The sequence below is a fragment of the Misgurnus anguillicaudatus genome, chromosome 8 (assembly GCF_027580225.2).
Source record: "Misgurnus anguillicaudatus chromosome 8, ASM2758022v2, whole genome shotgun sequence".
In the NCBI taxonomy this organism is placed as follows: domain Eukaryota; kingdom Metazoa; phylum Chordata; class Actinopteri; order Cypriniformes; family Cobitidae; genus Misgurnus; species Misgurnus anguillicaudatus.
Window position 1 is genome coordinate 23,158,832 of NC_073344.2, and position 27,421 is coordinate 23,186,252.

A 27,421-nucleotide genomic window follows, 5' to 3' on the forward strand; every position below is an offset into this window, starting at 1 on the left:
CTTAACCTATAAAACACCAATGCATCTTCGGTTTCAAAAGCAGTAAATGCTCTGTGCATGTTTTGAATATCGCTCTGAATCTGATCTATAACAAAAGTAATTTACAAAAAGCCATTTACCTTAGCTTTTTGTTAAAAATGTGGCATTTTTGAAGAAACCTATATTTCAGTGGTGATAAAAAGAACAAATTAACATAGGATACTTTTTTGAAAGCAGAGGGATATTTTTATATATTTAAAGACAAATGTTTTTGAAAAGCAAAATCGTTTAAAAATGCTGGCGCTGGCTGGCAACTTTTATAAAAACGCCGTTGGGAAAAGAGTTGTAATCGTAATGCTAAACAAATGCAAAGTGCGTGACGGTATTTCTTGGCCAAACTCATGCCTCCTCTTCCCTACAAGTTTTTTTTCGAACATAGATACCCGTTATGTATCAGTGACCCCATATTCCTTTTATGGGCACTTCCTGTGGAAAAGCACGCCCACACGTCAACCAGAGAGAGGGAGCGAGATCACTCATTAGCATTATTCTTTTGAGTATAAGTCACAGGCATCACTACAAACGACAGCTTTGTTTTATATCAAGACTCGGCACAAAAAGAAGAAGAAGTCTGTTTTTGAATGTAAGGAAAAGAAAGCCTTGTTCAGCTTTCCAAGTAAGTCAAGCTTATAAAAACAATGGATATAGTTTGTTTACCCAAGAGTAGCAACAGCTTTTTGTTTAACGCTGGATTTCGTTGAAATGGGACGGTCCCAACCGGGTCATAAGTTGTAAAACTGCATTAACTATCTGTGTTTTGTTGGTTATCGGCACGTAAGTGCATATAATGTAAACAACACGAACATGTTGTGAATCCAAAGTTATCCAGAGATAGTGGGATAATGTTTTGTGTGTTTTGCTTGCTCGTGACTCGCTCCTCCTGCTGGACGCCTCCGGGATTTCGTGCTTTTCCGGAAACAATCGCTAGAGCTGATCTGTCTTTTATAAATCTGATAAGACTCTTCGGAGATATGAAGGATGTTATACTACTCTTTATAAAACGGTTAGTTCCAATCCTTGATTCTGATTGGTCAATAGGTGTGCTTTATTCACAATAAAACACTGCCATGACCGCTTCACCCAACGGTTCTATTTAATATCACTGCGCCCTTAGCAACACCCTTAGCAACACATAAACATATAATGAGACAAAGTCTGAGAACAGTTTGTTGTTTTTATTTGAGCTTTCATGTTGTTGTTCGCAGTCAGGGACTATTTTTTCTAGCGGAAGGAATGCTTTTATTGATTTAACTTCATGAAAGTTGCACTATAATTTTTTTTACTTTAATATTGTGTGGTAACCGTTTTATAAAAGCAATAAGGTACTCGAGGCAAGCGCTGCATCGTGAATAAGCAACGGCCGAAGGGGTTGCAGGCACTCCGCTTCGCGTCGTGCCTAACAACGCCCTTCAGCCGTCACTCATTCACGACACAGCACAGCCTCTCGTACCTTATTGCTTACATAGGTACTCAACATTAACATGAGATTATTACAGACAGCGTGTGTTATGTGAGCTTTAAAACAAGAGGGTAAAACGCTTCGGTAATCTGAACAGACCCTTAAATACTTTCACTTGTGCAACCTAGTATAGTCAGAAGAATATTTAGTCCTATTAAAAACACTTGCATAATAGCTTCGATTCAGATTAGAGGTCTTTAACAGGTGTGTATTGTTACAAATATGCGTCAAAGGGTCGATCTGCTATGGACAGCAGAACTCAAATTTATCTTTACATTCGTATTTAATGCAACTGGCAGATGCTTTTATCCAAAGCAACTTATGGTGTATTTAAAGTATACAGTTTTTATCAGTATGTGTATTCCCTGGGATTCGAAATAGGGTTGCATATTGATTAATCGCGATTAATCTTTTGCAGAATAATGATTTTTGTTTTTGTGTGAACTGTGAATAATAATTATTTATATAAATAAAAAAAACTAATATATAAATGCACACATGCATGTATAATTTTAAGAAAAAAAAAATTATATATATATATATATATATATATATATATATATATATATATATATATATATATATATATATATATATATATATATATATATATATATATATATATATATATATATATATATATATATATATATATATATTAGGGGTGTAACGGTACGCAAAAATCACGGTTCGGTGCGAACCCCGGTTTTGAAGCCACGGTTCGGTTCATTTTCGGTACAGTAAGGGAGAAATGCAAACATTAAACTGCAGGTTGTTTATTACTTTAAACTTTTTTTTACAATTTGTTTACACTTTTTTAAATACTTTATTAAAATATAACAGATAAAATATATATAAAATGAAAAAATAATAAATAAAATACTACTGCAAAGTTATTTTTTACATTATCTTATAACAGAAGGTAACTCTTATCTTAACCTTCTCTTAAACTTTTTCTACTAAAACCTTGAACTAACAAATTCAATTCCTGAATACATTTATGAACTATTAGCCTAAATTTTTGCCACTAAAAATTTTCTGTTTTGATTTATTTTGGATTGTTTAACTCACAGAATTGAATTGGCTATGTACCATCTCTGTATAAAAATAATATTACTGCTCTATGTGTAACTGCATAGCAAGCAACATGATGATATACTTATTATGAGATAAGTGAGTTGCATACATAGCCATCTTTGATCTTTTGCACGTTTCTCCTAATCTTTGCTTGTGTCATCAATGTAAGCTGTGACTTTACTTACGAACCCCTCCGCAGCTGAGTAACAGCTGAGTAAGCCCGGGTTACAGCTCTTCTCTGTCCCGACCAGCTGATCGCATTGTGACAATGATATGATTGACGTGATATGCAGATGAAAAATCTGATCACGCATTCCTTATTCTTGCTGTCACAGAAAGCGCGTCTCATGAATGCGTAGCAACGAAAGACGTGCATCCTCTCACGCACTTTTGAAAGAACAAAGCAGCGCGTTGACACGCGTTTAACATGCGCTTTTAGATACGACACGTAAACGTTTACATCAATAATCAAACGGATATACAACTAAGTAAATAAAAATCTTGCTGCGGGCCGAATTATGTTATATGTTTGACAGAAGACTTGCGCTGAACGCGGAGACGTCCGCCACTTAATATGTTCGTGCGGAAACGCACGTATTATGTTCTGCACAGGCGCACACAAAATGCATTTGGCCTTTCGGTGCACGTGTGCACCGTGCCGAAAGCCCTGAACCGAAACGGTCCGGTTCGAATACACGTACCGTTACACCCCTAATATATATATATACACATTTATATTTATATAACAAATTATACATAAATATACAAATGTTTATACACATGTTAACATTTCTTAAATATATACATGCATGTGTGTTATTATTATATTATAAGTTATTATTCACAGTACACACATATATGATGTAAACAAAAACATTTATTCTGCAATAGATTAATCGCGATTAATCGTTATGCAACCCTAATTCGAACCCCATGACTTTTGCACTGCTAATCAAAGACCATCATTATAAGTTAGGTCAAATTCAATACAAGTTGATGTAGTATTTGCATTTTTAGCATAAATCACAAAAACATGTTCACTGTATAATCGTTACATTAGAGTTTGTGTACTGAATGCGTGCATCTTTAGTACTCACAGCCTTTGTAGATGTCGGTGGGAATCTGCACAGCCGTGTAGGAATAATTCACTTTATTTTTAAAGTTCGGATCATCCACAAACTCCAAAGACAGAGAGTTGGGATTGTCCAGCAGGTTTTCTCCATCATCGTCATCCAACTGCAATGAAACGGACAGATTCTTAAAAACACAAACGAACACTTGTGTCGTGTGCACTGACTGACACGCAGCAAACACACAACATCACTTGGACACACACACATCTGTGATTAATAAGACAAGCAATAATTACACAGATATGACAGAGCTGATCCATGACTAAACAACTATAAAGCTGGCGGTTCTTTTCAGGAAAAGCCGCAATACATCGCCAGTCTATTCAAGCACGACACAATACAACAGCAGGTATCAAAGCGCTTGCAAATGGCTGAAAATCAATTAGCGTCAGTGATGGCTATCGCTTTCTCATTGTAGGCCTTCAGCGATTAACCCTGTCAATAACTCACCACTGCTGAACATCACTCAGCAACACAAGCTGCTAATTTACATTTTAATATTTCACAAATCAAAAAATCTGCCTACTGAAAGAACTGCAATGACTAACAGTATAAAGGCTGCAAAAAAACTAAACATTAAAATAACTGGAATGACATTGCGTCCATAAAAATGAAAAAAAAAAAAAAAACAGGTGTACCGTCATCTCATTGAACATTGACTTTCATGCAGAGTATTGCAATGTAAAGAAATTACATTCTTTTCTATGCACGCATAGTGTTCACATGAAGTTGAACACTAAAATCAAATACTTTTGTGTCTTCAAAAGCTCAAAACACCAAAAGCACATTTTAAAACAATACAAATAATAGACAGTGACTTTTATTTATTTGTATTCGTTTTGTGTTTCTAAACAACACCCACACTATAAAAATTGCTGGGTTATTTTCAACCCAGCGTTTGGACCAAAGGGGACAAACCAAACCGTTGGGTTAAATTATCCCAGAATATTTTTATAGTTGACCCAATAAATAAACCCAGCGTAGGTTCAATTACAAGGCAACAGGTTGGGTTCGTCCCTTTTTTACGGAGTCCGGCAGGTCTCCCCTTGGAGAAATGGTTTATAAACTGAGGGGACGAAATCTGTGATCACGGATTTGCGAATCTTGTTTTCTTTTCTCTAGCCCTTGCCGGGCTTGGTACTTTTTAACCCAATGTTGGGTTCAAAATAACACATCATTTTTTAAAGTGCAGCAAGTCAAAACAATTGTCAACTTACAGAACATCATAGTTTTTCAGGCGATTCTCTAAATTTGCACAAACTAAATATAAAGCCAAAAAAGCTGTTTATTATTCGATATCACAGTGACTTTTTTAAAAATACCTTAGTCTTTCACTTGTGTAAAACCAAAATGTTATGTTATGTTGTTTTTTTCAATTTCAATGCCGTTTCTTATGAGTTTAAGCTATGTGACAATACATCAGCAGTTTTGACTTTGATGTCTAATATATTTGACCCAGTTTGTGAAATCCAGGCTAAAGTCTCATAATCTAATGATAAGATTTGGAGCATTAAAGTTAGATTCTTACATTGATTTCAATCTTCAAAAAATTCACAAAATGCCTTTCAGGAAAATTTTCTTTTATAAATATATATATTTACAAATATATGTAAGGAATAATTGACGACGTGCTGTTGAATTATAAGAAATAATGCACACCCAAGGTGGTTATGCAGGTGTGCATTATTTTCGGATAATTCAAAGGACCAGAGTCAATTATTCCGCTTATACCGCGGTTACCAAAAATATTGCACTGGTGCCTATTTTTAGGTTAGGGGTGCAGTTATTGAAAAATAACCCATGGAACATTTCTCAACCAATCAGAATAAAGCCTTCAACAGCCCCGTGGTATAACAAATCAAAAAAACAGACCCTCTGCTTTCAAACAAACAAAACTGAAAAAAGTTTAATCCCATCTTCATTCATTCTGTTTTTATAACCTCTCAAATTTCTTCAAAAATACAAAGTTTTGAGCAAATAGCTGAAATAATTGCCTTTTTGTAAAGGACTTTTATTAGAGATCAGATTCAGAGTTATGATCAAAACATACACCGTTTTCTATGTTATTAAATTAGTTTATAATCTAGTGGATAATAGCGAAAGTATGAATTGCCATAAAAACTTGTCAGGGGAGCATCATTGGCAGGGAAGTGTTTTGTCTTGGCAGGGAAAGAGTTAAAGATATCAAGATTATAATTTTATGTTCTTTACATTATGTAGGATAATTTTATATAGGCAGAAATTCACTAAAAACATATATCTACAGTAAATCATAATGGACCTCAGATCAGGTCTAATTACCGTTTCATAAAATCTCAGCATAAAGTCTCATTTGATTGCGAGACCTCTCATAGGCAATTGATTAATTAAACCTCTCTCTCTCTCTCTCTCTCTCTCTCTCTCTCTCTCTCTCTCTCAGATATAATTGTACAATGAAGTACTTGTTTTCTTCACAGGGTGAGGTACATTGTACAGTAATAGAGACGCATGGGTTAATTGGGGTTGACGTGGTTTAAACCGGTAGTTTTCTCACAAAATTAAATTCAAACCTCCTGCCAAGTGTGAAGACTGATTTATGGTCTACATTTAATTGTCTATTAAAATGCAATTACAAGTCGATGATGGGACGAATGAAACGACTGAGGTTTACTGATACCCTCAATGTGGCACAAAAGCACAAGAAATAAGAAAACCCTCAGCATTCAGTTTTACCTGACATTTAATCTGTGAGGATTTTTTTTTAAGTTTAGGACATGTTTAAAAAAAAAGTCAATGGCGCAATATTGTTTTTGTTATTTAAAGAGCGTGTTAGTAATATGCGGCTATAAACGAGACAACAACGCGCATTTACTTATCACACACATGGATGTGCAGCAGCACATAAATGTTTTTTTAATATAAACAAATTAAAGGTTAAAAATGTAAAAGATTATTATTGAGTCTCTCTGTGATAAATGAGGACCGATTATGAGAAGGCGGCATAAAAAGCTGCTTCACCTGTAGCCTGGTAAGTAATTGAATGTTTTGCTTTAAACAAATTCAAATATAGCATTTATTTAAAAAAAAAAATTATGCTACCCCACGGATTTATTGTATATGATGACTTTGTACCTAAAATTTTTATTTTACTTATATTATATTTTTATATTTTAGCTGCTTTTATTTATTTTTATACATATGTGTTTGTGTGTGTGTGTGTTAATATAAGTGTGTTGCACTGTTTTAGATGGCACTTTAATTTCGTTGTACTTGTTACAATGACAATACATTTGAACTTGAACTTGTACCTGTGGATCTGGTGAGATGAGAATCTTTTTTTCAAAACACTCACAGCGCTGTCAGAGTGCTGAAACGTTTTGGCTCTGCACACGTTTGTAAATTCTTATTGTCTTGTGTTTTGTTTGGATTTGTGTTTAGGTCTTTATTTTGATATGTTCTGTTTCAGGTCTTGTATTTTGAAATCATGTATTTCACATTTCACTTCCTATTTGTCCATATATAACCGGTTCAATCTGATCATCTCACTGCGAAGTATTGCCAGCTTAACACTGCATACCGAGCGTTCATAGTCTTGTCTTTTTTTATGGTAAATGTCTTGTTTTGTAGTCTTGTTCATGTTTTTGACCATTGCCTGCTTTTGGATTGCCCCTTTGCCAGCCCTTCTGGGATTTATAAATAAACCTTCTTGCACATGGATTCTCCTCTCTTACGCTTTATGTAAGCAGCCATACGTTACAATTCTTTTTTTCCTGTCTCAAACAAGCAAACACGTGTTGTCGTCCCGTTAGGCGCATATTACTAACACGCTCTTCAAAATAACAAAAACAATATTGTGCCAATGACTTTAGACCAGATTTTATTTGGTCAATGGCGTAGTCTATTTTAGTTGCCTCAAATAGCAACGTGACAACAATGCGCCTGAGCACACCTAGTTTTTAGACCAGGACGCCTATGGGCGCACAAATGGACGCAAATGTATTCACTATTTAAACAATGTGGTGCTGAACGTGAAAATGACAACTACGCAGGACTGAAACTAGCAAAAAACACTTGCGTTGCATTGCGCCGGGCGTAAGATAGGGCCCATAGTGTTTCTTTTGATTCATCACTGTCATTAAATCATTCAGGTAGAATGAAATACTGTGTCAAATAAAACATGACATCAAACTGAAACTTGGTGTTATTTTGCACATTTTAAAGTGCATATCTACAGCTGATGTGTATTCATAATATTTAATGCATTTTAATACAGTTCTCTGCCTTTAAATGGATTTGTTTTCATGCTTGATATAATCAAAGCTATCAATTTTTCTTGATTTAAAATCAGATCAATTTATCAGATCAAAATTATTATGAAATATGCCACATTACTTGAAAGGGATACTCCAGCCAAATATCAAAATTATCGTAATGAGAATTGGGTGAGTTTTGGGCGTAACGTGCAATAAACCAATAAGAGTCTCATCTCCCATTACCTTTAAAGGTGCAGTGTGTAAATTTTAGCCGCATCTAGTGGTGAGGTTGCAAATTGCAACCAACGGCTCAGTCCACTTTTGAAACAAATAGAGAAGCTACGGTAGCCGCCACCAGACAAACATGTCATCGTCGGAGACAACATAGTAAAAAAATGTGTCCGTTAAGGGCTTCTGTAGAAAAATGGCATCACAAAATGGCGACTCGTTCTAAGGTAATATACACATAACGGTTCATTATGAAAGGTCTTTATACACCCCTGATAATATAGTCTTGTACCGTATATTATTTTGCATTTCTGTCAAGAGACCCTTTTAAAAATTACACACTGCACCTTTAAAAGCCAGTTGCGCGCACCATGCTGATTCCCTATTTAGATGGCGGAATTTGTAAACTGAAAAACTAAGTGGAGGAAGAAGACCACACGTTTAAGATTAATGTTAAAAATTTAAGTCAGATTTTCATGCCATGGCCCCTTTAAAATAGGGCCCTGTGGTCTGCTTATAAAACTGAGAAATTAAAATAAACACTTCGAACAAACTCTGCTAAGCTTTAGAAGACAAAACATTCCCAGTACACACAATCACACTGCATTTTCTGCTCGTTCAGACGCTTTTCAGTTTAAAAACCGGTTTGGAGATGGTGTCTTATATTTGTTTATTTCTCCACCTGACTATCCTTCATTCAAGTGTTTAATACCGTCAAAGGAGCGCTGTTATAATTATCTAGGACAGCCTCTCATTAGCAGCTAAAAATCCACACAGGACAGAGTGATTGGTTCATTTTCCCCATCCACACACCACCTGTTTAACTCCATTCATTACCTCATTACTTCAGTTTATCGCCCTGTTTTCAAGTTTAATTAAAGGATCAGAGAGCCAAAAATGACATTTTGAGGACACTTTCAACCAAACCGCACTCCTATCTTTCAAGGGTTCACATTTATCACAAACAAATCTATTCACAGCTTCCACATATGCCTGTAAACTTGTACAAACATAGAGTAAATGCATCTTCGTTTGAATTTCAAAACTCTGCACAATGTATTGCATTATGGGATACAATATTTAAAAACAGCATGCTCTGTTGTTTAATGGACATTTTGATAAATGCAATGGATCGTTCAGGTGTTTCATAAATACAGCATTATCGCAAACACGGCAGTATGTGCTTTAGATGTAGCCATAATGATTGGATTTTGTTTAAGAGTGTTTGTGCTATTTGAGAAACTACAACACAAGACTTCAAACGCAAAATAAATGCTATGTCATCTACACATTTGCATTAGTTTACATTATTATTTATATTCGTACAGATGGCAAGTTTCGCAGTCATTTGTTAGATATACGTCAGTGGATTTGACAACTGTCATCCCGTAGGCAGATGTTGATGTTTTAATGTAAACAACATTGTGCTTTTGGACCAATGGCAACGTAATCAATTAAAAATGAATCCATTTTACCATCTGGATTATCATCATGTGTTATGAATTTTGATTTCAAAATGTGTTTCAGGAGTTTAGATATCGGTTTACTATATAGATATATAGTAAGTATTACTTATTCGACTATTTTGTACAGTCAACAGTTTTTATTTATTTATAAAAATCAAAAATATTTAGGCTGAAGCTTAATTTAATGCTACATTATAGAAATGTGTTACACTAAATTGTATTTATTTTAAATAAAATATATAAAAAAATTTAACTCTTCAAGCAAAGCATTTCACAAACAATAAAACAATAGATATACTGTTTATAGTTTAGAGAAAAGTATTTAAAGGGATAGTTCACCCAAAACTGAAAATTCTGTGATCATTTTCTCATCCTCGTATTGGTTTTTAACCTGTATGAATTTCTTTTTTCTGATGAACACAAAAGAAGATATTTTGATTAATGATGTAAGCACACAGCTGCTGTAACCATTGACTTCCATAGAAAAACAAATATTATGAAAATATTGCGATAAATGATAGATGAAGATATTTTGATAAATTATGGTAAGAACACAGTTGATGGTTACTGAGCCCCTAAGGTGACATTGGAGTAAAAAAATCTAAAGTTAAGTTTTATGAGCTCACGCGAAACCTTCATGTGCATAATTTTTTTTAAAGTTTAGTTTCATAGGCGTACATGAAACTATCGCGTGCGTACTTTTAAAAGAAACTTTTAAGCTTTTGCGTGCTCACGTGAAATTTCATGTGCTCACGCGAAACCTTCATGTGCAGATTTTTTTAGAAGTTTAGTTTCGTGTGCACACGTAAAACTATCGCTTGCGCACGTGAAACTTTCGCGTGCGCACGCGAAACTAAACAAGATAGTTTTACGTGAGCACGCAATAGTTTCACGTGCACACGCGATAGTTTCACGCGAGCACGCAAAGATTCACTGACCACGCGATAGTTTCACGCGAGCACGCGATAGTTTCACGCGGTAGTTTCACACGAGCACGCGATAGTTTCACGCGCGCACGCAAAACTACATTTTTGCTCCATGTCCCCTTAGGGGCTCCGTAGATGGTCCCCATTGTGTTCATCAAAATAAAAAACATACAGGTTTAAAAACAACATGAGGATGAGAAAATGATGACATAATTTTCTTTTTTGGGTGAACTATACCTTTAAGGACCTACACCTGTTCTATTCGACTTTATGTGGGGCTTCTGGCATTGCACGCTGATTCAAATCTTCATAGAAAAAACATTTCTTGCAATGTTTTTAAAAATTTTCATTATTGAGCAGTTAAGACAATCACATTACAAACAGTTAAAAAAGATATTTTGCTAAATGATGGTAATTTCCCCATTGACTTCCATAGTTGGAAAACAAATACTATGGAAATGAATAGGTACCAGCAGCTGGGGGCGTCCCATCATTTATCAAAATATCTTCTTTTTTATTCAACAAGAAAAAAAACATGGTGGTGAAGAAATAATGACTGAATTTTCATTTTTGTTTGAACAATCCCCTTAATGGTTGAAGAATACACGATTATATAAAAGAACCTGAGTGCTTTTAACACAAGAGTGTCGACAGCTATTCTGTCTAAGGTGAGGTTCAAAGTCAAGCTGTTTCTATAAAACACGTGAGCATCTGCAATTGAGCGTATAAAGACACCGACCTCACTTAACTTCTGACCCCATGCTTTTTCAGCTGACACGCGCAAGGTGGAGGTCAGGGGTTGTTAGGGGTCATGCCATCCTCCTGGCCCCTTTAATGATGAGTGATTCTACCCAATTAGGCCCAGTTTACACATGATATCAAGATGCATTTTAGGCGATGGGATCACAAGTGAACGGTGCTCGACCACATAAATAGGTAGTCGAAAACACATCCGAGCGGATTGCTTTTGTGGTGTAGACGGGTAAAACAACGCCTAATCTCTGCTTACAGATCTAATGTGTAATGTACAAGCACAATGTTTGTCCATCAGTCCTGACTTCTAGTGCTATCCTACAGTGTTTAGTGCGCTCTTTAGACTATCATTGATCAAACTAAATTGTCCGCTCTCCACCTCTTTCATTTTCTGTTTATTTTGCGAACATGTGAAAGTTGCGCAAGCTCATTTTATCAATATCTAATATAAAACATTGTGCAGCATGTTTAGTGCTCCTGTATAAATTTAGTGGTACAGCGTTGCGTTGGCAGCACGAAAGGTTTGAACCACTGATCTATATAAATGACTGGATTGCACATGACCCCACAATTGTAAAGCCACCGTGCCGCTACATTGGTATGCCCAAACATTATAAGACGTTATAAAATTTTTATGATAAAACATTACCGTACCAGTCTCCGTTTATATATCTAAGTCTCCCTGTACATTATTACAATGCAAACGTCCTAAGCATATACATAGTTTTGTATTTAAAAATTTATATTTTACTTTTTAAACAGTGAGTTATACATTCATCTTCATTACAGTAGCGAACAAATCAGATCAGCTGACAGACAGCAGCACATGTATAATTCTGAAATGTAAATAAATAATCATCAACTACTGTATGTGCATGGAATAATTTGCTGGTTTTTAATTATGTTATGTTATACAATATTGTTTTTCGACTTATCTGATCAGACATTGTTTTCTGTTCACTTTTGTGCAATTTATTTATTCAGTGGATGTCTTCTTTTCCTTTGCAAACAGTGCTGCGGCGCTTGTGGCCTCTAGGGGCGCTAGACGTGAAAAATAGATGTCTAGCGCCCCTAATGGCCAGAAAGTTCTGCGGTGTGCCTTTAATGTTTTAAACCATGGTTAAACTAACAATTGATTTAGCAATATAAAACAACCCCCAATTTTGATGCTTATAAAAAGCCATCAAATATAGGTCTTCTTTACTTTACAATTTATTCATAGAAATAACGCTAACCGTGTATGCTCTTTATGTCATAAAACTTTATTTACACCTGTGTCATTACAACAGTATCCAGCTCACCTTAAAGGAATAGTCTCATTTTCAATATTAAAATATGTTATTACCTTAACTAAGAATTGTTGATACATCCCTCTATCATCTGTGTGCGTGCACGTAAGCGCTGGAGCGCGCTGCGACGCTTCGATAGCATTTAGCTTAGCCCCATTCATTCAATGCTACCATTTAGAGATGAAGTTAGAAGTGACCAAACACATCAACGTTTTTCCTATTTAAGACAAGTAGTTATACGAGCAAGTTTGGTGGTACAAAATAAAACGTAGCGCTTTTCTAAGCGGATTTAAAAGAGGAACTATATTTTATGGCGTAATAGCACTTTTGGGAGTACTTCGACTCGCCTGAAAAGTCCGCTCCCCTTCTCACTCTCATAATGGCCATAAAATATAGTTCCTCTTTTAAATCCGATTCGAAAAGCGCTACGTTTTATTTTGTACCACCAAACTTGCTCGTATAACTACTCTGAGTAGACTATTCCTTTAAAGAGCACCAATTATGCTAATAAATTGGCACGTTAGCACGTAAATGCAGTATCCCATAGTACATACATGTTATTAAAACTTGAACTAATGCATTGTGAGTCTTATAAATTGCTTACATACCTCACCGATTTCCCACTGTCTGAAAAACGCTCGGTTTAGTTCCTGTCTCCGCCTCCCAAAATGTCTAGTGTAATCGGATTGGTCAGATGACTACTCAACTGTTATTGGTCAGCTGGGTTCGTCGTGTGTTTGAAAGGTTACGCCCCTGACTACGTGTGGGTTGACACACCGGTTCTGACTGAGAGAGTCACAGCCTCAGAGGCAACGTAAACAAGCGTTATATTTCTCTATAAACGATGGTGTCTGTACTGCCTTACCACTTCGAGCTCGATCCAGAGAGTTCAGAAGGCCGTTACGATATAAACAATCTCCGTCAATGAATGCGATTGGATTTAACTTTTTTAGGTGTCCTTAGCTCTGCCAGAATGCTAAACGAAGACGAAAATGTGTTGCAAAGACATCCAAAAGGTAATTATAACGTACTACATAACTATATGGAAACACCAAATGTAGCACATAGAAAGTATTTGTTGAAATGATTATAAAACGATTTCACTTGGTCATTTCTACATTATTTTACTATAGTAAAATGTATTATAAAAGACTGTTTACATACTCTATTACTGTGCAAACTATATGGAAACACCAAATGTAGCACATAGAAAGTATTTGTTGAAATGATTATAAAACGATTTCACTTGGTCATTTCTACATTATTTTACTATAGTAAAATGTATTATAAAAGACTGTTTACATACTCTATTACTGTGCAAACTATATGGAAACACCAAATGTAGCACATAGAAAGTATTTGTTGAAATGATTATAAAACGATTTCACTTGGTAATTTCTACATTATTTTACTATAGTAAAATGTATTATAAAAGACTGCTTACATACTCTATTACTGTGCAAACAATATGGAAACACCAAATGTAGCACATAGAAAGTATTTGTTGAAATGATTATAAAACGATTTCACTTGGTAATTTCTACATTATTTTACTATAGTAAACTTTATTATAAAATACTGCTTACATACTATTTTACTGTGCTATGTTTTTACTTATTAGGTTTTAAGGAGAATGCAACAGGTTCCAGGGCCTCTTACCTGCGTGATTCATCATCCAGGTTTTGCACAAATTGTCTAAATCCCTACACACAGAACATTTATTGTACCGACTATAAGCCTTTGAGGCGCAGGACTAGAGTAAGTTTTATTACATTTTTAAACCAATAACACTAAAGTATTATTATAGTAACAAAGTACCCAAAAGAACAAAAGATGTAACTTTAAAGAAAATATAGTAGTCAGTCAAAAGATTATTTATTACAAATATATATTTAACTGTTAAACAATATACAAATAAACATACTTTAGTAACCATATTGTGCTCTTCTTTCAAAAAATTGTTCAATTCACTTCTTACAGCTATCTATTCAGATAAATGGCATATCAAAGCTTTGTCAGCTGGTGCTATCCAAGACGACACTTTAGGGTTATCATCCTGTCGTGTGTTGTTCTCCAGATATGCTTGGAGCTTCCTGATCGGAATGTTGGCTTCCGACGACCCCTGCACTGAAGATGGCATGCAATCACGTCCTCCTTTGAAGGTCTCTCAAACTGTGATGCCAGGTCCATTGGAATCGGGGTTTCCTTCAGCTTATCTTCAAATACCTCATCAAACACAAGCCTGATCACATCATCCACATAACTGTACAAATATTGCAGTAAATAAATCTTTTGTTTTGATAATTTATTTCCCTGCTTCATACATTAAGTTTTTAATTATGAATGTATTTGAAATAAAACATTACTGCTTACAGTATGTCACTTGTGTGTTTTGGGAACATAGCCTTGTACTTTCCCTCTCCTGCTTTTGTTATGGCTTGGTGACATTGTAATGGATGGCTGCAAGGTACAACCTGTAAAAATATAAATATGCAATTCATTTATTCTAAAAGTAAATACTACTTTACTTTATTTAACACAGTTACTAAAATACCTAAATACCTGCACAGCATTCCAATAAATGGGAAAGTCACATTTTTTGCTGCAAATCTGAAATCTCAGGCTACGGACGGCAAAGGCATCCACTGATGATGGTGATTGAAACATTGTGAAACGATGCTACTGCCTGGGTTCCTATGATTATGCAGAGAAAAAAACTTTGTCATCATCAGTTATACATTTAAGACTGGTAGTGGTTTCACTAGCTAAATACATCATATGTGTTACACACCTTTGCTCCTCATATGCCTTGTACTGTGTGTAATGATGTTGCATGTTTGCATACAGTGTAGAAGGATGTGTCCAGCTGCGAATCTAGGATATAGACAAATAAAACAAACATGTATTCAGTCAAAAAGACATATTATAACAATAGAGTACAACGATTATAAATCGGTAGACTATTCATTAAAACGTTAATGTATTACATGTTACATGGCCCAACATTAGCAACACACATTACGTGTTTACTTCGTTTCAAAATCTAAGAAAGCTTCAAGTAAAAACAACAGTAAAATACATATCACGTTAAACAAATCATCTGTACTTCGAGTTTCTTGAGTTTGATCATGAGAACAAACTTTACCCGTAACAGTTTAGCTGGAACAGCTTAGCAAGTTTGTAAACACGTCTAAATAAACATCGATAAAAACGATAGTCTGCATAATTCAACACACACGTGTGTAAATATGGTACGTTGTTTATGAAATACATTATTACAACACAAAACAATTAGCTTGCAAGCTTAGCTCTACACATAGATATATATCTGAGCTCTACAAGCACATAATGTTAAGCTCCGGTTACAGGCAACGTAACTTACAGTAAAGGCAAATAATAAACACGAACACTTACAGCCTGTGATCCAGAAGTGCACGGTAATCCAACTTTCAGGAGGAGACGTCGCGCAGCTTTGGTTCATGAGAAGCAGTTATTGTGAAAACTCCGTGAACAACTTCTGACTGGATTTTTCCGGAAGTATTAAACATGATGTCCTCTGTGTTAGTCCATAAAGTGCTATTTTGCCCTTGCATCTAAAGAGACAGCGTCTACTCGAGAGATTTAATCGCTTAAACAATGAAACAAGAGTTTGCAAACAGGGTCAAAGCAGGGACTCCCAACCTCCGCCATTTTAGCTCTCTTCTGACTCAGCGCTCTCCACCCCCGTCTTTGAGGGCGTACCCAAGCCAAGCAGAGAGGGCTGAACTATGATAATGTTGGTCTTATCTACGTCACCAATCCCAGGAAGTAAACTGTTGCCTACAATCCGAGTGTTTTTTGTAGTCCTCGAATGTTAGAGACGATAACTCGCGTCATCGTTTTCTTTGAGGTATGTACTTTTTGAATATCGTTAGCATGTACTAATACACACTTACACACAAAAGGATGTTTAAAAACGTGTATCTCATAATAGGTGCTCTTTAAAGTTTTCTATAAATCCTTTATCCTGCCCGATTAAAACATAAACATTGCAAATAACATCAGAAGAAACAGTTCATTTTACATAGACATATCCTAACAATGTATCTTGTGTGACTGATACGCTGTAAGCCAGGTGAATTTTGATCATGATTTTAAATGCAAACAATGATGCCCTCTGCCGTTTGGGAAAACCAAGATGGCCGCTCTAACTATTCTGATGGCTTCACTTCTTGCTGTTACATTGCGCAATCCAGTCATTTATATAGATCAGTGTTTTGAACCCAGAGAACATGCATACTGTTAAAAAAAATTATACCTGGAAATGCAATGTTAAGTCGTGTGTGATAAATGCATCTGCCAAATGCGTAAATGTTTACTAACAACCCAAGCACCGGCACTCTGACATAATATTAGTGTGCGTCAACTTAAACCCAGTTTGCTTTTAAATGACTCGGTCAAAAGTGGACAAAAGAACACCAAGTGTGATCGACTAAAACACATTGACAGCCACTAAAGAGCTGAATCATTAATCACACGCCTGCCACTCCTCTACCTCATGAGTTTAGTCTGATTTATGAGTTCTCAGCCGCAGTGATTCCTTCACTTGCCATCGTGTCTTCATTGTTTCTCAACTCATCCTGCCTGGATGACTTCTGATATAACAGCGTCTTTCTTAACCCTGAGAAATCGATCAGCAGTTGATAACGGAAAGGAAAGTGGCTGTGACTTTTCACTTATAAAGGATCGGCCATGAATGCATGCACTGTAAAAAATTTCCGGGATTTCACAAGATGTAACTGTGATATTTCACAGTAAATTACATTATTAGCATGTCACAGGCTTTAGCTGTGACATTTCACAATATAGTACAGTATTCAGACTTTTATTGTGAAAATAATGCCATCGGCGAAATCACAGGGAACGGCTGTAAGTTCCGACGCGCGCTATCTTTGGGTTCTCTCATCTCTGCGGTCTCATCCAACGGATTCTGTGGTAAGTGTTAAAATGTCAAATTTTGTCAAATAAATGATTGATTTATTTTCAAAATATATGTCATAGTGCATGGAGTATTATCCAAATGTCGTTATTTGTAGGTTTCGCGTGGGTTGAACCGCTGAATTTAAAAATAAAGCAATGAACAGATGTTGGTAGTGTTACTGTGAGACCTTTTAGGAGCTTTATTAAAAATAAAACATTATTTGTTAACTTGAGCTTTTCTTAGTGCTAAGCTAACAGCTTTCTCTCTTTTTCTTCCTTCACAGCATCTTTCTGCGGTATCCACTACTATGGTATCCACTGGGGAGTAAAGTTATGAGGTAAACTGTGGCTTATACGAACATTATGGCCGTTATTATCAGATAGAAAAATTAACTTAATTTATATGCCCGGTTTCAGTGAAACCAGGTCATGGTGTCGTGGATTAGGGCAGACGTAAATTCATTTCAAAATATAACTTAACGTTAACATAGAGGTGTGTGAGAGAGATACGGAGCAGCGGTTATCTGCCGCGTTACCTTAAAAATAAACTAAGTGCGTATGTCAATGTTTTAAGACATTTTAAGGGGTGATTCATATCGCGTCTTTTGCGCGCTCAAGTTCGTTATTTCAAATATAGGCGAAGCGACGCATGATAGCAAAAAATATCCGCATGGCTTCTTTATGCCGCCAGCCCCAAGCTGTCGGCTATAGGTGCGTTCCGCTGGCGGGGATGAAACTTTTGCCGCCGAATACGTCACTCTCATTTGTTGCGAGATGCCGCCAGCATGCAGCCGGCGGACCGACTGCTTAATTTATGCCAAAGCGGCTGCCGCGGCGGTTCGCCGTCAGACCTGTTTGCGATTACGCCCTTTATGACGTTGCTATCTGCACGTTTTTTCCGGCGCGTCCGCACCGCATTGATTTAAAAACATTTCAACTTTTCAGAGTCATCTGTGTTTTTGCAAGTAACTTACACGAACGTTAATGTGATTTCCAGCTGTAGGTAATTCATACGTTTTAATCATCATTATCTTGTGATGGTGTTTTTATTTATGAGCAGAACTGACTACATGGTGGTGAGATTTCTAACTACACACACAGTTCATTTTAAGGTTGACACCCTAGTTGTCCTGCCCTATAGTTTCACATTTTAACTAATCTGTATATATTGTTCAGTAGTGCTTAGTAACTTTCATGTGTGTGAACCTGCATTAACGTATACAACATGAAAAGTGAAGCCTTCTTCATTGTTTCCAGGTATTTTTTCCACACTTCACAAGGATGGGGACATCACTCAGAAGAGGGAAGTTTCGAGAAGCCCTGGATAACAACTACAATAACATTCTGAAGTTCGTCCAAGGAGTCAACTATCATCAACGGGGTAAAGATGTTTTGTCTAGGCTGCATTCATTCTTCTCTTTCTGATGGCAAACTTCAACGAGCCCAATGATACCATTGTGCTTAATGTTAAAGGAACATGCACACATTTTGGGAATTTAGCTTATTCACCGTATCCCCCAGAGTTAGAGAAGTCCATACATACCTTTCTCTTCTCCGTGCATGCTGTAACTCTGTCTAACGCAGCCCCCGCTAGCTTAGCTTAGCACAAAGACTGGAAGTGAATGGCCCCAGCTAGCAAACTGCTCCCTATAATTGACAAAGTATGTTAACGTGAACAATTTCCTATTTATTTGTATAAGCACACCGTGTACAATTAACAAGGTCATATGAGACACAGCGATTGGTCAGAGTCGTGCAAATCACTCCGCCCAAGTAGCAGTGCTTTGCCTTCTGAGAATATAGTTCCCAGTATGTATACTGTTAAAAGGTGGCTGTGTCTCATATGACCTTGTTATTTGTACACGGTGTTACTATACAAATCACAACATATAAATAGGAAAATGTTCTCGTTATTTTGTCACTTATTGGGAGCAGTTTGCTAGCTGGAGCCATTTACTTCCAGTCTTTGTGCTAAGCTAGCGGGGGCTGCGTCAGGCATAGTTACAGCACGCACGGGGATGGGAAAGATATGTATGGACTTATCTAACTCTGGCCCAGGTGAAAAAGTAGTACACTTTCATAATATACTTAAAGTGCTCTATTTTCGCACACTAATTTTGTACCTACTAAAAGTTCGTTTTTAGTACTTTTTAAGATGTTCTTAAGAGTATCTAAGTGTACTTTACTGTGCTATTTTGAGACACCATGAATTTAAACTAAAATGCACTTTTAACATACTATCTCTGTATTAAAAATGAATTTATTTAACACCTGTATTAAACTTGAACCCAACTTTCATACAAAGATCTGTTGAAGTTTACTACAAGTGGTACCTAAATAAATTTTTAAAATACATTTTAGTTCATATTTATGGTGTCTCAAAATAGCACAGTGAAGTACACTTATGGCGCTTTTCCATTGCATAGTACCCCACGGTTAGGTTTAGTTTGGGTCGGGTCAGCTTACTTTTGGGAGCTTTTCCATTAGGTGCACAAAATGGTACCCGATACTTTTTTCGTACCACCTCGGTTGGGGTTCCAAGCGACCCGAGCTGATACCAAATGTGACGCGAAAACACTGTAGATCACTGATTGGTCTGACAGAATCGTCACTACAGCGTCATCACTATATGTAAAGTATAGCTTTACCTCAGTGTGCTAGCTTGCGCTGTCTCGAGCAAACATGTTGTCTTCTGTGCTCTGCTAAGTTTCCAAACTCCCTTTTAGCGATAAAAACATCCACAGAATCAGGGACACCATAACAGTTTTTTCCATTCTTGCAGTTTGTGGCGGACCATTCGCGACGCGCACGTTCGCATAGATGCTTATGTAGCGCCCCCTGCCCTACTTAGTTGTGTCAAGACTAAGATCTTTAGGGTGGAGCGACGGGTTCTTTAACTGGGGTCTCTCGACTATATGACTCTCACTACTCTGATACCTTAGCTCTTAACACACAATAAACAGAAACCTTTTAGAAAAAAAAAAACCCAATGTCAAGTATTTATTTTTTTGTAATATGGAATAGATTTAGATATGAATTATAGACTATATATATTTAATATTAAGTTGGAAATATGTATAACAATATATAGGTATGAATAACAATATATAGGTATGAATCACAATAATCAATATATATAATATAATAACCAAATGAGCACTTATTCAATTCAATTACACTCACTTACTGAGAAAACTCAATATAAACAGTTCAAATGTATCACACTGTAATACACAGTAATACCCAGCAATGAATAATTTCTCAAATGAAATATCTACACACTTACACTTTTAAGAATTGTTGTAACTGTGCAACTGTAAACTCTAAACAACCATTAAAGTACACAAAGTTTAAATGTGAACACAAAATATTAGTGGGCCCACTTACACACGTAAACAATCACACACACAACCCCACCCGATGCAGGCCTGTGTTGTTGCTAGTGTGCGTTGTGGCCTTTGAAACTTGAAAATGGCCTCTTCACTCAAATGAGCCAAAACAAATTCAATAACAGCAGGTACCTGTGCTCCAGTGATCACTCAAACCACAACCGGAGACATCACACGATCCTCAGTGAATCTCGGTCCATTCCTCGCGACCCAAGGCAAACTGAACAGTCTTGATGAGGCGAGTTGTCCACGGAGTTCGTTTCACTCACGCAATCACTTGTTTACACGACTGTAACTGATCTCTCGAAGTGTCCCACGCAAAGTAATAGATAGCACAACACACTGCAATACACTGAATGCAGTATATTAGTCACTGCAGTCTATAACAACGCGAACAGGAGAGTCTGTATTTAAATGGTAAACGGCTCATCAACTGCTGATAAGACGAGTAAAGTGGTTTATTAACCCATCTGCTGGGTTAACATGAAGGCATAAACAAACAAAACACTTTCACATAAAACAAAACCCATATAACACGCGTTTAGCGGTTATCGCAACTCTTTCCTCTCTAGCGCGAGCGTATCTGCCACCGCTCTCTCTCGAACGCAGTTCGTCTCTCCTCTCTCATTTTGATTGACTCAATTAACCACCAATCACATTACACTCTCATATGCATGGGTGGGTTTAAAATAATAAGCATCCAATCACATAAAATACAATCAAACTAGACAGTAACCCGCACATGTTTTCCAAGTGCATTTAAACCAAACTTTAGCGTTTACACAGGGTTTCTTAAAGGGATACACACACATTTTCAGCTCACTTTAAAATGTGAATCTTTGTAAACAAAACACAGTTTAATGAATAGTTTTCTTAAACCTTATTATAAAACAAGCTGATATATATAAATTAGGACAGTTATTTAAAATGAACTTCTAAATAAGAGTAACTATAGCTTTTAAATAAACATATTACTAGTATTATAAACATGACTAGTAAGAGGGTTACACACTCCCCCTTCTAAATCCTCATGCCCTCATGAGGCTAATTTTTTCTACATCTGAACTACTGTTCTGACAGCAGGGCAAGGGTTTGAAAGGACACACTGGGGACACTGGGCCAGGGGATGGCACCATACAGTGTTGCAAACTTTCTTCTTTACCTTAACGGCATCTTCAATGTGTATGACCATTCCTCGATGAATAACTATTAATGGTTTATCTGAGGGTCGGCCTAATTCATCATAGGTCAGTTTAATCAAAGGCTTTACTTCTCTTTGAGATTTACGGCACACTAAAGGTTCTGCCTCATGGTGTGAGACATTCACAAGACCATTGTCTCCCCCTTCTAAGTCATGACCCTCTGCAATTTGCACCAACTGATCAGGAAGTATTTCTGGGTCATTTTCTGGCAGACAATCTCTCATCACGTACTCCTGGTTTTGAAACTGATCATTGTCCTGACGGACAGTTTCTTTTTCCACTGTAAGCTGAGAAGATGGCTGCCTACTTTGTATGCTGACTGGTTCTGGGCGGTAGTACCAAAGATCATCATCATCACTCTCTGAAGTATCCACTTTCTCACATTCAGTAAGAGAAACACTTTCCTTTTCCAGTCTGTTTTGTCTCTTTTTAACTGTTTGTGCTCTGGTTACAGGTGGCGGCATGTTTTTGTTCGAGTCATCCGACCTAAACAATCTTACATTGTCTCCGATGGGTAACAGGTGATCTCTGTGAATAGTCCTTTCACCTCCCATTCCACTCTCAGGCCGTAGTCTGTAAACAGGTAAGTCCTTGAATTTTTTAGTGACAACATAGGGTAAGGAATTCCATCTGTCGTGGAGTTTGTGCTTTCCTGTGAAGGCAAGGTTTTTGATGAGCACTCTATCTCCTACGGTAAGTATTTGGTGTTTCACTTTTTGGTCATAGAGTCGTTTGTTTCGTTGGTGACTTTTCAGTGCAGTACCAGATGCTAACTGATATGCTTTCTGGAGTTCAGACTTCATTTTCTCAACGTATTGCTGGTGCTTAATTTCTCTCTCACCATCTGCAGGTATACCAAAACACACGTCGATGGGCAACCGAGCCTCTCGTCCGAAGAGCAGGTAATAAGGGGAGTAACCAGTTGCCTCGTTCTTCGTACAGTTGTATGCATGTACAAGCAAACTGATGTGTTGACTCCACTTACTCTTTTTATTTGGATCCAGTGTTCCAAGCATGGAGAGAAGGGTTCTGTTAAAGCGTTCTGGTTGTGGGTCACCTTGCGGATGGTAAGGTGTTGTCCGTGATTTGCGGATTCCTAACATTCCTAGGAGCTCTCGTATCAGTCGGCTTTCGAAGTCCCTTCCCTGATCTGAATGAATACGGGAGGGTAAACCATAGTGAACGAAGAACTTCTCCACAAGGACTTTAGCCACCGTCACTGCTCGCTGGTCTCTGGTTGGGAAGGCTTGAGCATAGCGGGTGAAGTGATCAGTTATCACAAGCACATTGGAAATGCCCTTGGAGTCAGGTTCTAGGGACAAGAAGTCAATGCACACTAGGTCTAGCGGACCATTGCTGGTAATATGGTTCAACGGGGCAGACTTAGTAGGGAGGGTCTTCCTGGTAATGCAGCGACCACAGTTTTTGATGTATTGTTCTATGTCAATGGTCATGCGCGGCCAATAGAAGCGATCTCTTAGTAGCTCAGTGGTCCGCTCCACTCCAAGATGGCCTGACTCATCGTGTAAAGACTGTATGACTACCAGGCGGTACTTTTCAGGTAGCACAAGCTGTAGTTTTTCTTTCCCACACTGGCGTTTACTGACTCTGTACGGTAGATTGTTCTTAATGACCAGTTTTGGACACTGACGCTGTAGAAGTGCAAGGTTTGGGTCTGAACCTTTTACAGAGGTAGGTGCTCTGCCCTGCTCAATGTCTTGTTTAACTACACTGATGATGGGATCTTGTTCTTGTGCCTTCTTCAGGTCTCCATTGGACAACTGCTCCATCTGTCCCATTTCCAGCTGAGCAGGATAGGAGTATGCAGGTGGGATGCTACGTGGTGGAACACCTAGCTGGTCTACAAGCCTGGTGGATTCATCATCCCAAGGAAGACTGGCTAACTGACAGATAGATTTGACGCCAGATTGTGGAATCTCAGTCCAAGACGTAGGAACATCGTCACTGGCAGGGTAACGGGATAGCACATCAGCATCAATGTTATGTTTACCTGGTTTGTACTGGAGACTGAAATTATAAGTTGCTAAAGCTGCTAGCCAGCGGTGACCAGTTGCATTCAGCTTTGCACTCGACAGCACGTAGGTAAGAGGATTATTGTCAGTCCGGACAACAAACTGGGCACCATACAAGTAATCATGATATTTATCTACGACCGCCCACTTCAATGCCAGGAACTCTAGTTGGTGGATTGGGTAACGCTCTTCTGAGGAACTCAGCTTTCTGCTCGCAAAAGCCACGGGACGAAGACCTTCAGGATGTTCTTGATTTAAGACAGTACCCAGACCACTCAGACTAGCATCAACATGGAGGACATAAGGCAGGGTTGGATCAGCAAAGGCAAGTACCGGTGCATGCGTTAGACAATGTATGATTTTCTTGAAGGCATCTGTGCACTCTTTATCCCATCGCTCACCAAACAGTTCTCTCTCATTGTAGTATTTCTTTACTTCCAGCTTGCCTCGTCCTTTTGCAGGTGGATAGCCTTTTGTGAGCTCCGTTAAAGGTCTTACAATGGAGGAGTAACTCTTTATGAAGCGACGATAGAACCCACAGAAGCCCAGGAATGACCGCAAGGATTTCAAGTCGGTAGGTGTCTTCCAGTGAGTTACAGCGGATACTTTCTCTGGGTCCGGGGCTACACCTGCTGCTGAGACAATGTGCCCCACGTACTTCACCTGTGGCTGGCAAAACTGGCATTTGTCTATAGATACTTTTAGACCAAATTCCTCTAGTCGGTCAAGAACTTTCATCAGTCGCTCCTCGTGCTCCTCGAGTGTGCGGCCAAATATAATGAGGTCATCAAAGTAGACAATCACTTGCAGGAGATGCATATCACCAACCACTCGCTCCATAAGCCTCTGAAATGTGGCTGGTGCCCCAGTAATGCCTTGTGGCATGCGTTCAAACTGGTAGAATCCCAGCGGGCAAATGAAGGCAGTCTTTTCTTTGTCTTCTTCAGACATGGCTATCTGATAGTAGCCGCTACGTAGATCCAATACGGAGAACCACTTGCTGCCAGACAAACAGTCTAAAGCATCATCGATCCTGGGTGTGGTGTATTGGTCAGGGATAGTGCGGCTGTTCAAGGTCCTGTAATCAATGCACATTCTTATAGCTCCACTCTTTTTTCGAGCTATCACTATAGGAGAGGCATAAGGGCTTCTTGACTCTTTGATAATGCCAGCGGCTAGGAGATCTTTAAGATGGCGTCGTACATCATCAATATCGGCTGGTGCGATACGGCGAGATCGTTCTCTGAAAGGCCGGGAATCACTTAATCTGATCTGATGATTAACATCTTTTGCTAGACCTACATCCCATTCTTCGAGTGAGAACACATTACTTCGCTCAGCCAACTTCAGCCGTAATCTCTCTTCCCATGCTGCAGGTATGGTCGATCCACCAAAGTTAAACAAATCTGGATCAATAGGCTTTGAATTTTGGACTCCAGGAGCCACAGTAACTGTGTCAGTAGGGAATACATGTGCAATTATAGTGCCAGCAGGAATGGACAGATCTTTGCTTGTTTCATTGTGGACTAATACTCTGAAATTATTCACATCTACAGCAGAGGATGGTAATACTACTGGGGGAATGAACAGTCCAGCGGGAAGTGGATCAGCTGATGGAGCTTCAATTATGAAGATATCATCTTTTAATGGCTTTCTGGACTCCACTTTGCATGTAGCATAAAGCTCACCCCGGGACGGGACAGTAAAAGTTCCTGGGCCGACCCATTTCACTTTTCCTTCTGGCAGATCAGGATCAGAGGTTTTAAAGCTCTGGAGTGTATGGCAGGCTGGATGGGTCTGAATTCGTAGGGTGTGGGCAGTATTTGTTTCACTTGTGGGCTTGTTAAGAGCTGTTAGTCTCTGGAAGAAACTGGCGTTTGTTCCGATTATTACTGGAAACTGTGGAGGACCTTTGGGGTCTGGGCAGACTAAAGCAAGGATGGATACTGACTCTTCTACACCAGTGAGAGACACAGGAAATGAAACATCTACAACAATGTAGCCTTTATAGGGATAACTGGACGAGCCAAGTCCCCAAATGGACAATCCAGTAAGAGGATGGATGGGCACATCTGGTAGGTTTTGGGAATACCATGTGTCAAACACAAGAGTGACCTGAGAACCACTGTCCAAAAGAGCTTCACATGACTGTCCACAAATCTTCACATTAACCGTCGAAGTGGGTCCCACTAAACCCTTTGGTAGACCATTTGGCTCATAGGTGTGGATGTGGCTATTTTTTGAAAAACAGGCACGATCTCCAGAACGGTTATTGTAGTTTGAATCATTTCTCACTTCTCTAGCCTTCCTTAGAGAGCGGACTAGCTTATTGATCACTTGAGTGGAGTTTTCAGGTGATTGACATTTTGTAGCAATGTGTCCGTCCTCTCCACACCGATAGCAAAAGTAATCATCCTTGTTCCTGACAGGCTTTTGTCTAGGAGGATCTGGGAAAGGCTGTGGCACGGACTGGGCATGACTCATTGGCTGACTGTGGCCAACACTCATAACAGCTAGCTGTTGTTGTAACTGCTGGACTTGTTTTTTCAAGGCTTGGACTTCTGAATCATTCTTTGTCTCGTGCTTGTCTGTGGTATTTGTGTGTCTTAGTTTTGTCTTGGGCTCTACCATCATGGATGAAGCAGGTAAAGTGTTTGGACATTCACCTTTCAGCTGAGCCCTGAGTTCTTGAAGTTCTACTTTGAGCTCCCGTACAACTGCTGGACTAATTTTTTCTTCTCCCTGCAGGTGTATGGGCTTTGCAGTGGCAGTGATCTTACGTCGAGTGGCTTCGCTCTCCTCAGCCTCACGGATTTCGTTCAGTAAGTTCAGGAAAGTAGGTGGTCGCTCTTTTCTCTCCCTTAACCGCAACTGCAGGAGCATCATGTCTGATTCAACGGCCCCTCGGATCAGCTGTTCTACTCTTGCTCTGTCAACATTGGCTGGAGACAAACCTCCTCTTTGAACAACTTTGGTCAGAGATTTCTCCATCCGTCTCAAGAAATCAGATAATGACTCTCCAGGAGACTGCCGTATTAGTCGAAAAGCAAAATACAAGTCTTCTCCAGACTCGGAGGATCCAAACGTGCTTTCCAGCGCTTCCAGGTACTGCAGGGCACTGGCATCAGGGCTAGACAGACGAACAGCTTTTATGATATCAAGTGCTGGTCCCTTTAAACTTTCTACAACTCTCCGACGTTTTTCTTTCTCAGAGCAGTCACATTCTGTTATCATTA

The 27,421-nt window shown here is 38.2% G+C and overlaps 1 protein-coding gene and 2 long non-coding RNA genes across 4 annotated transcripts in view; 1 reads left to right on the top strand and 2 right to left on the bottom strand.

The window, feature by feature from the left end:
* The window catches only part of cacna2d2a (calcium channel, voltage-dependent, alpha 2/delta subunit 2a), a 256,533-nt gene that overhangs the window by 84,916 nt on the left and 144,196 nt on the right, over nucleotides 1-27,421 (bottom strand). For both annotated transcript variants that reach the window (XM_055213696.2, XM_055213695.2), the window contains exon 6: nucleotides 3,673-3,811. In XM_055213696.2, coding sequence (XP_055069671.2) covers nucleotides 3,673-3,811 — 139 coding nt within the window. The remainder of the gene's footprint in view (nucleotides 1-3,672; nucleotides 3,812-27,421) is intronic.
* Nucleotides 13,084-14,976, top strand: LOC129417492 (uncharacterized). The gene is made up of 3 exons (XR_012370776.1): nucleotides 13,084-13,618; nucleotides 14,224-14,360; nucleotides 14,680-14,976. It is a non-coding gene; the product is annotated as an uncharacterized lncRNA (long non-coding RNA).
* LOC129429913 (uncharacterized) lies at nucleotides 14,454-16,438 on the bottom strand. The gene is made up of 5 exons (XR_008639327.2): nucleotides 16,017-16,438; nucleotides 15,394-15,476; nucleotides 15,165-15,296; nucleotides 14,976-15,076; nucleotides 14,454-14,865 (listed from the first exon to the last, which is right to left on the bottom strand). It is a non-coding gene; the product is annotated as an uncharacterized lncRNA (long non-coding RNA).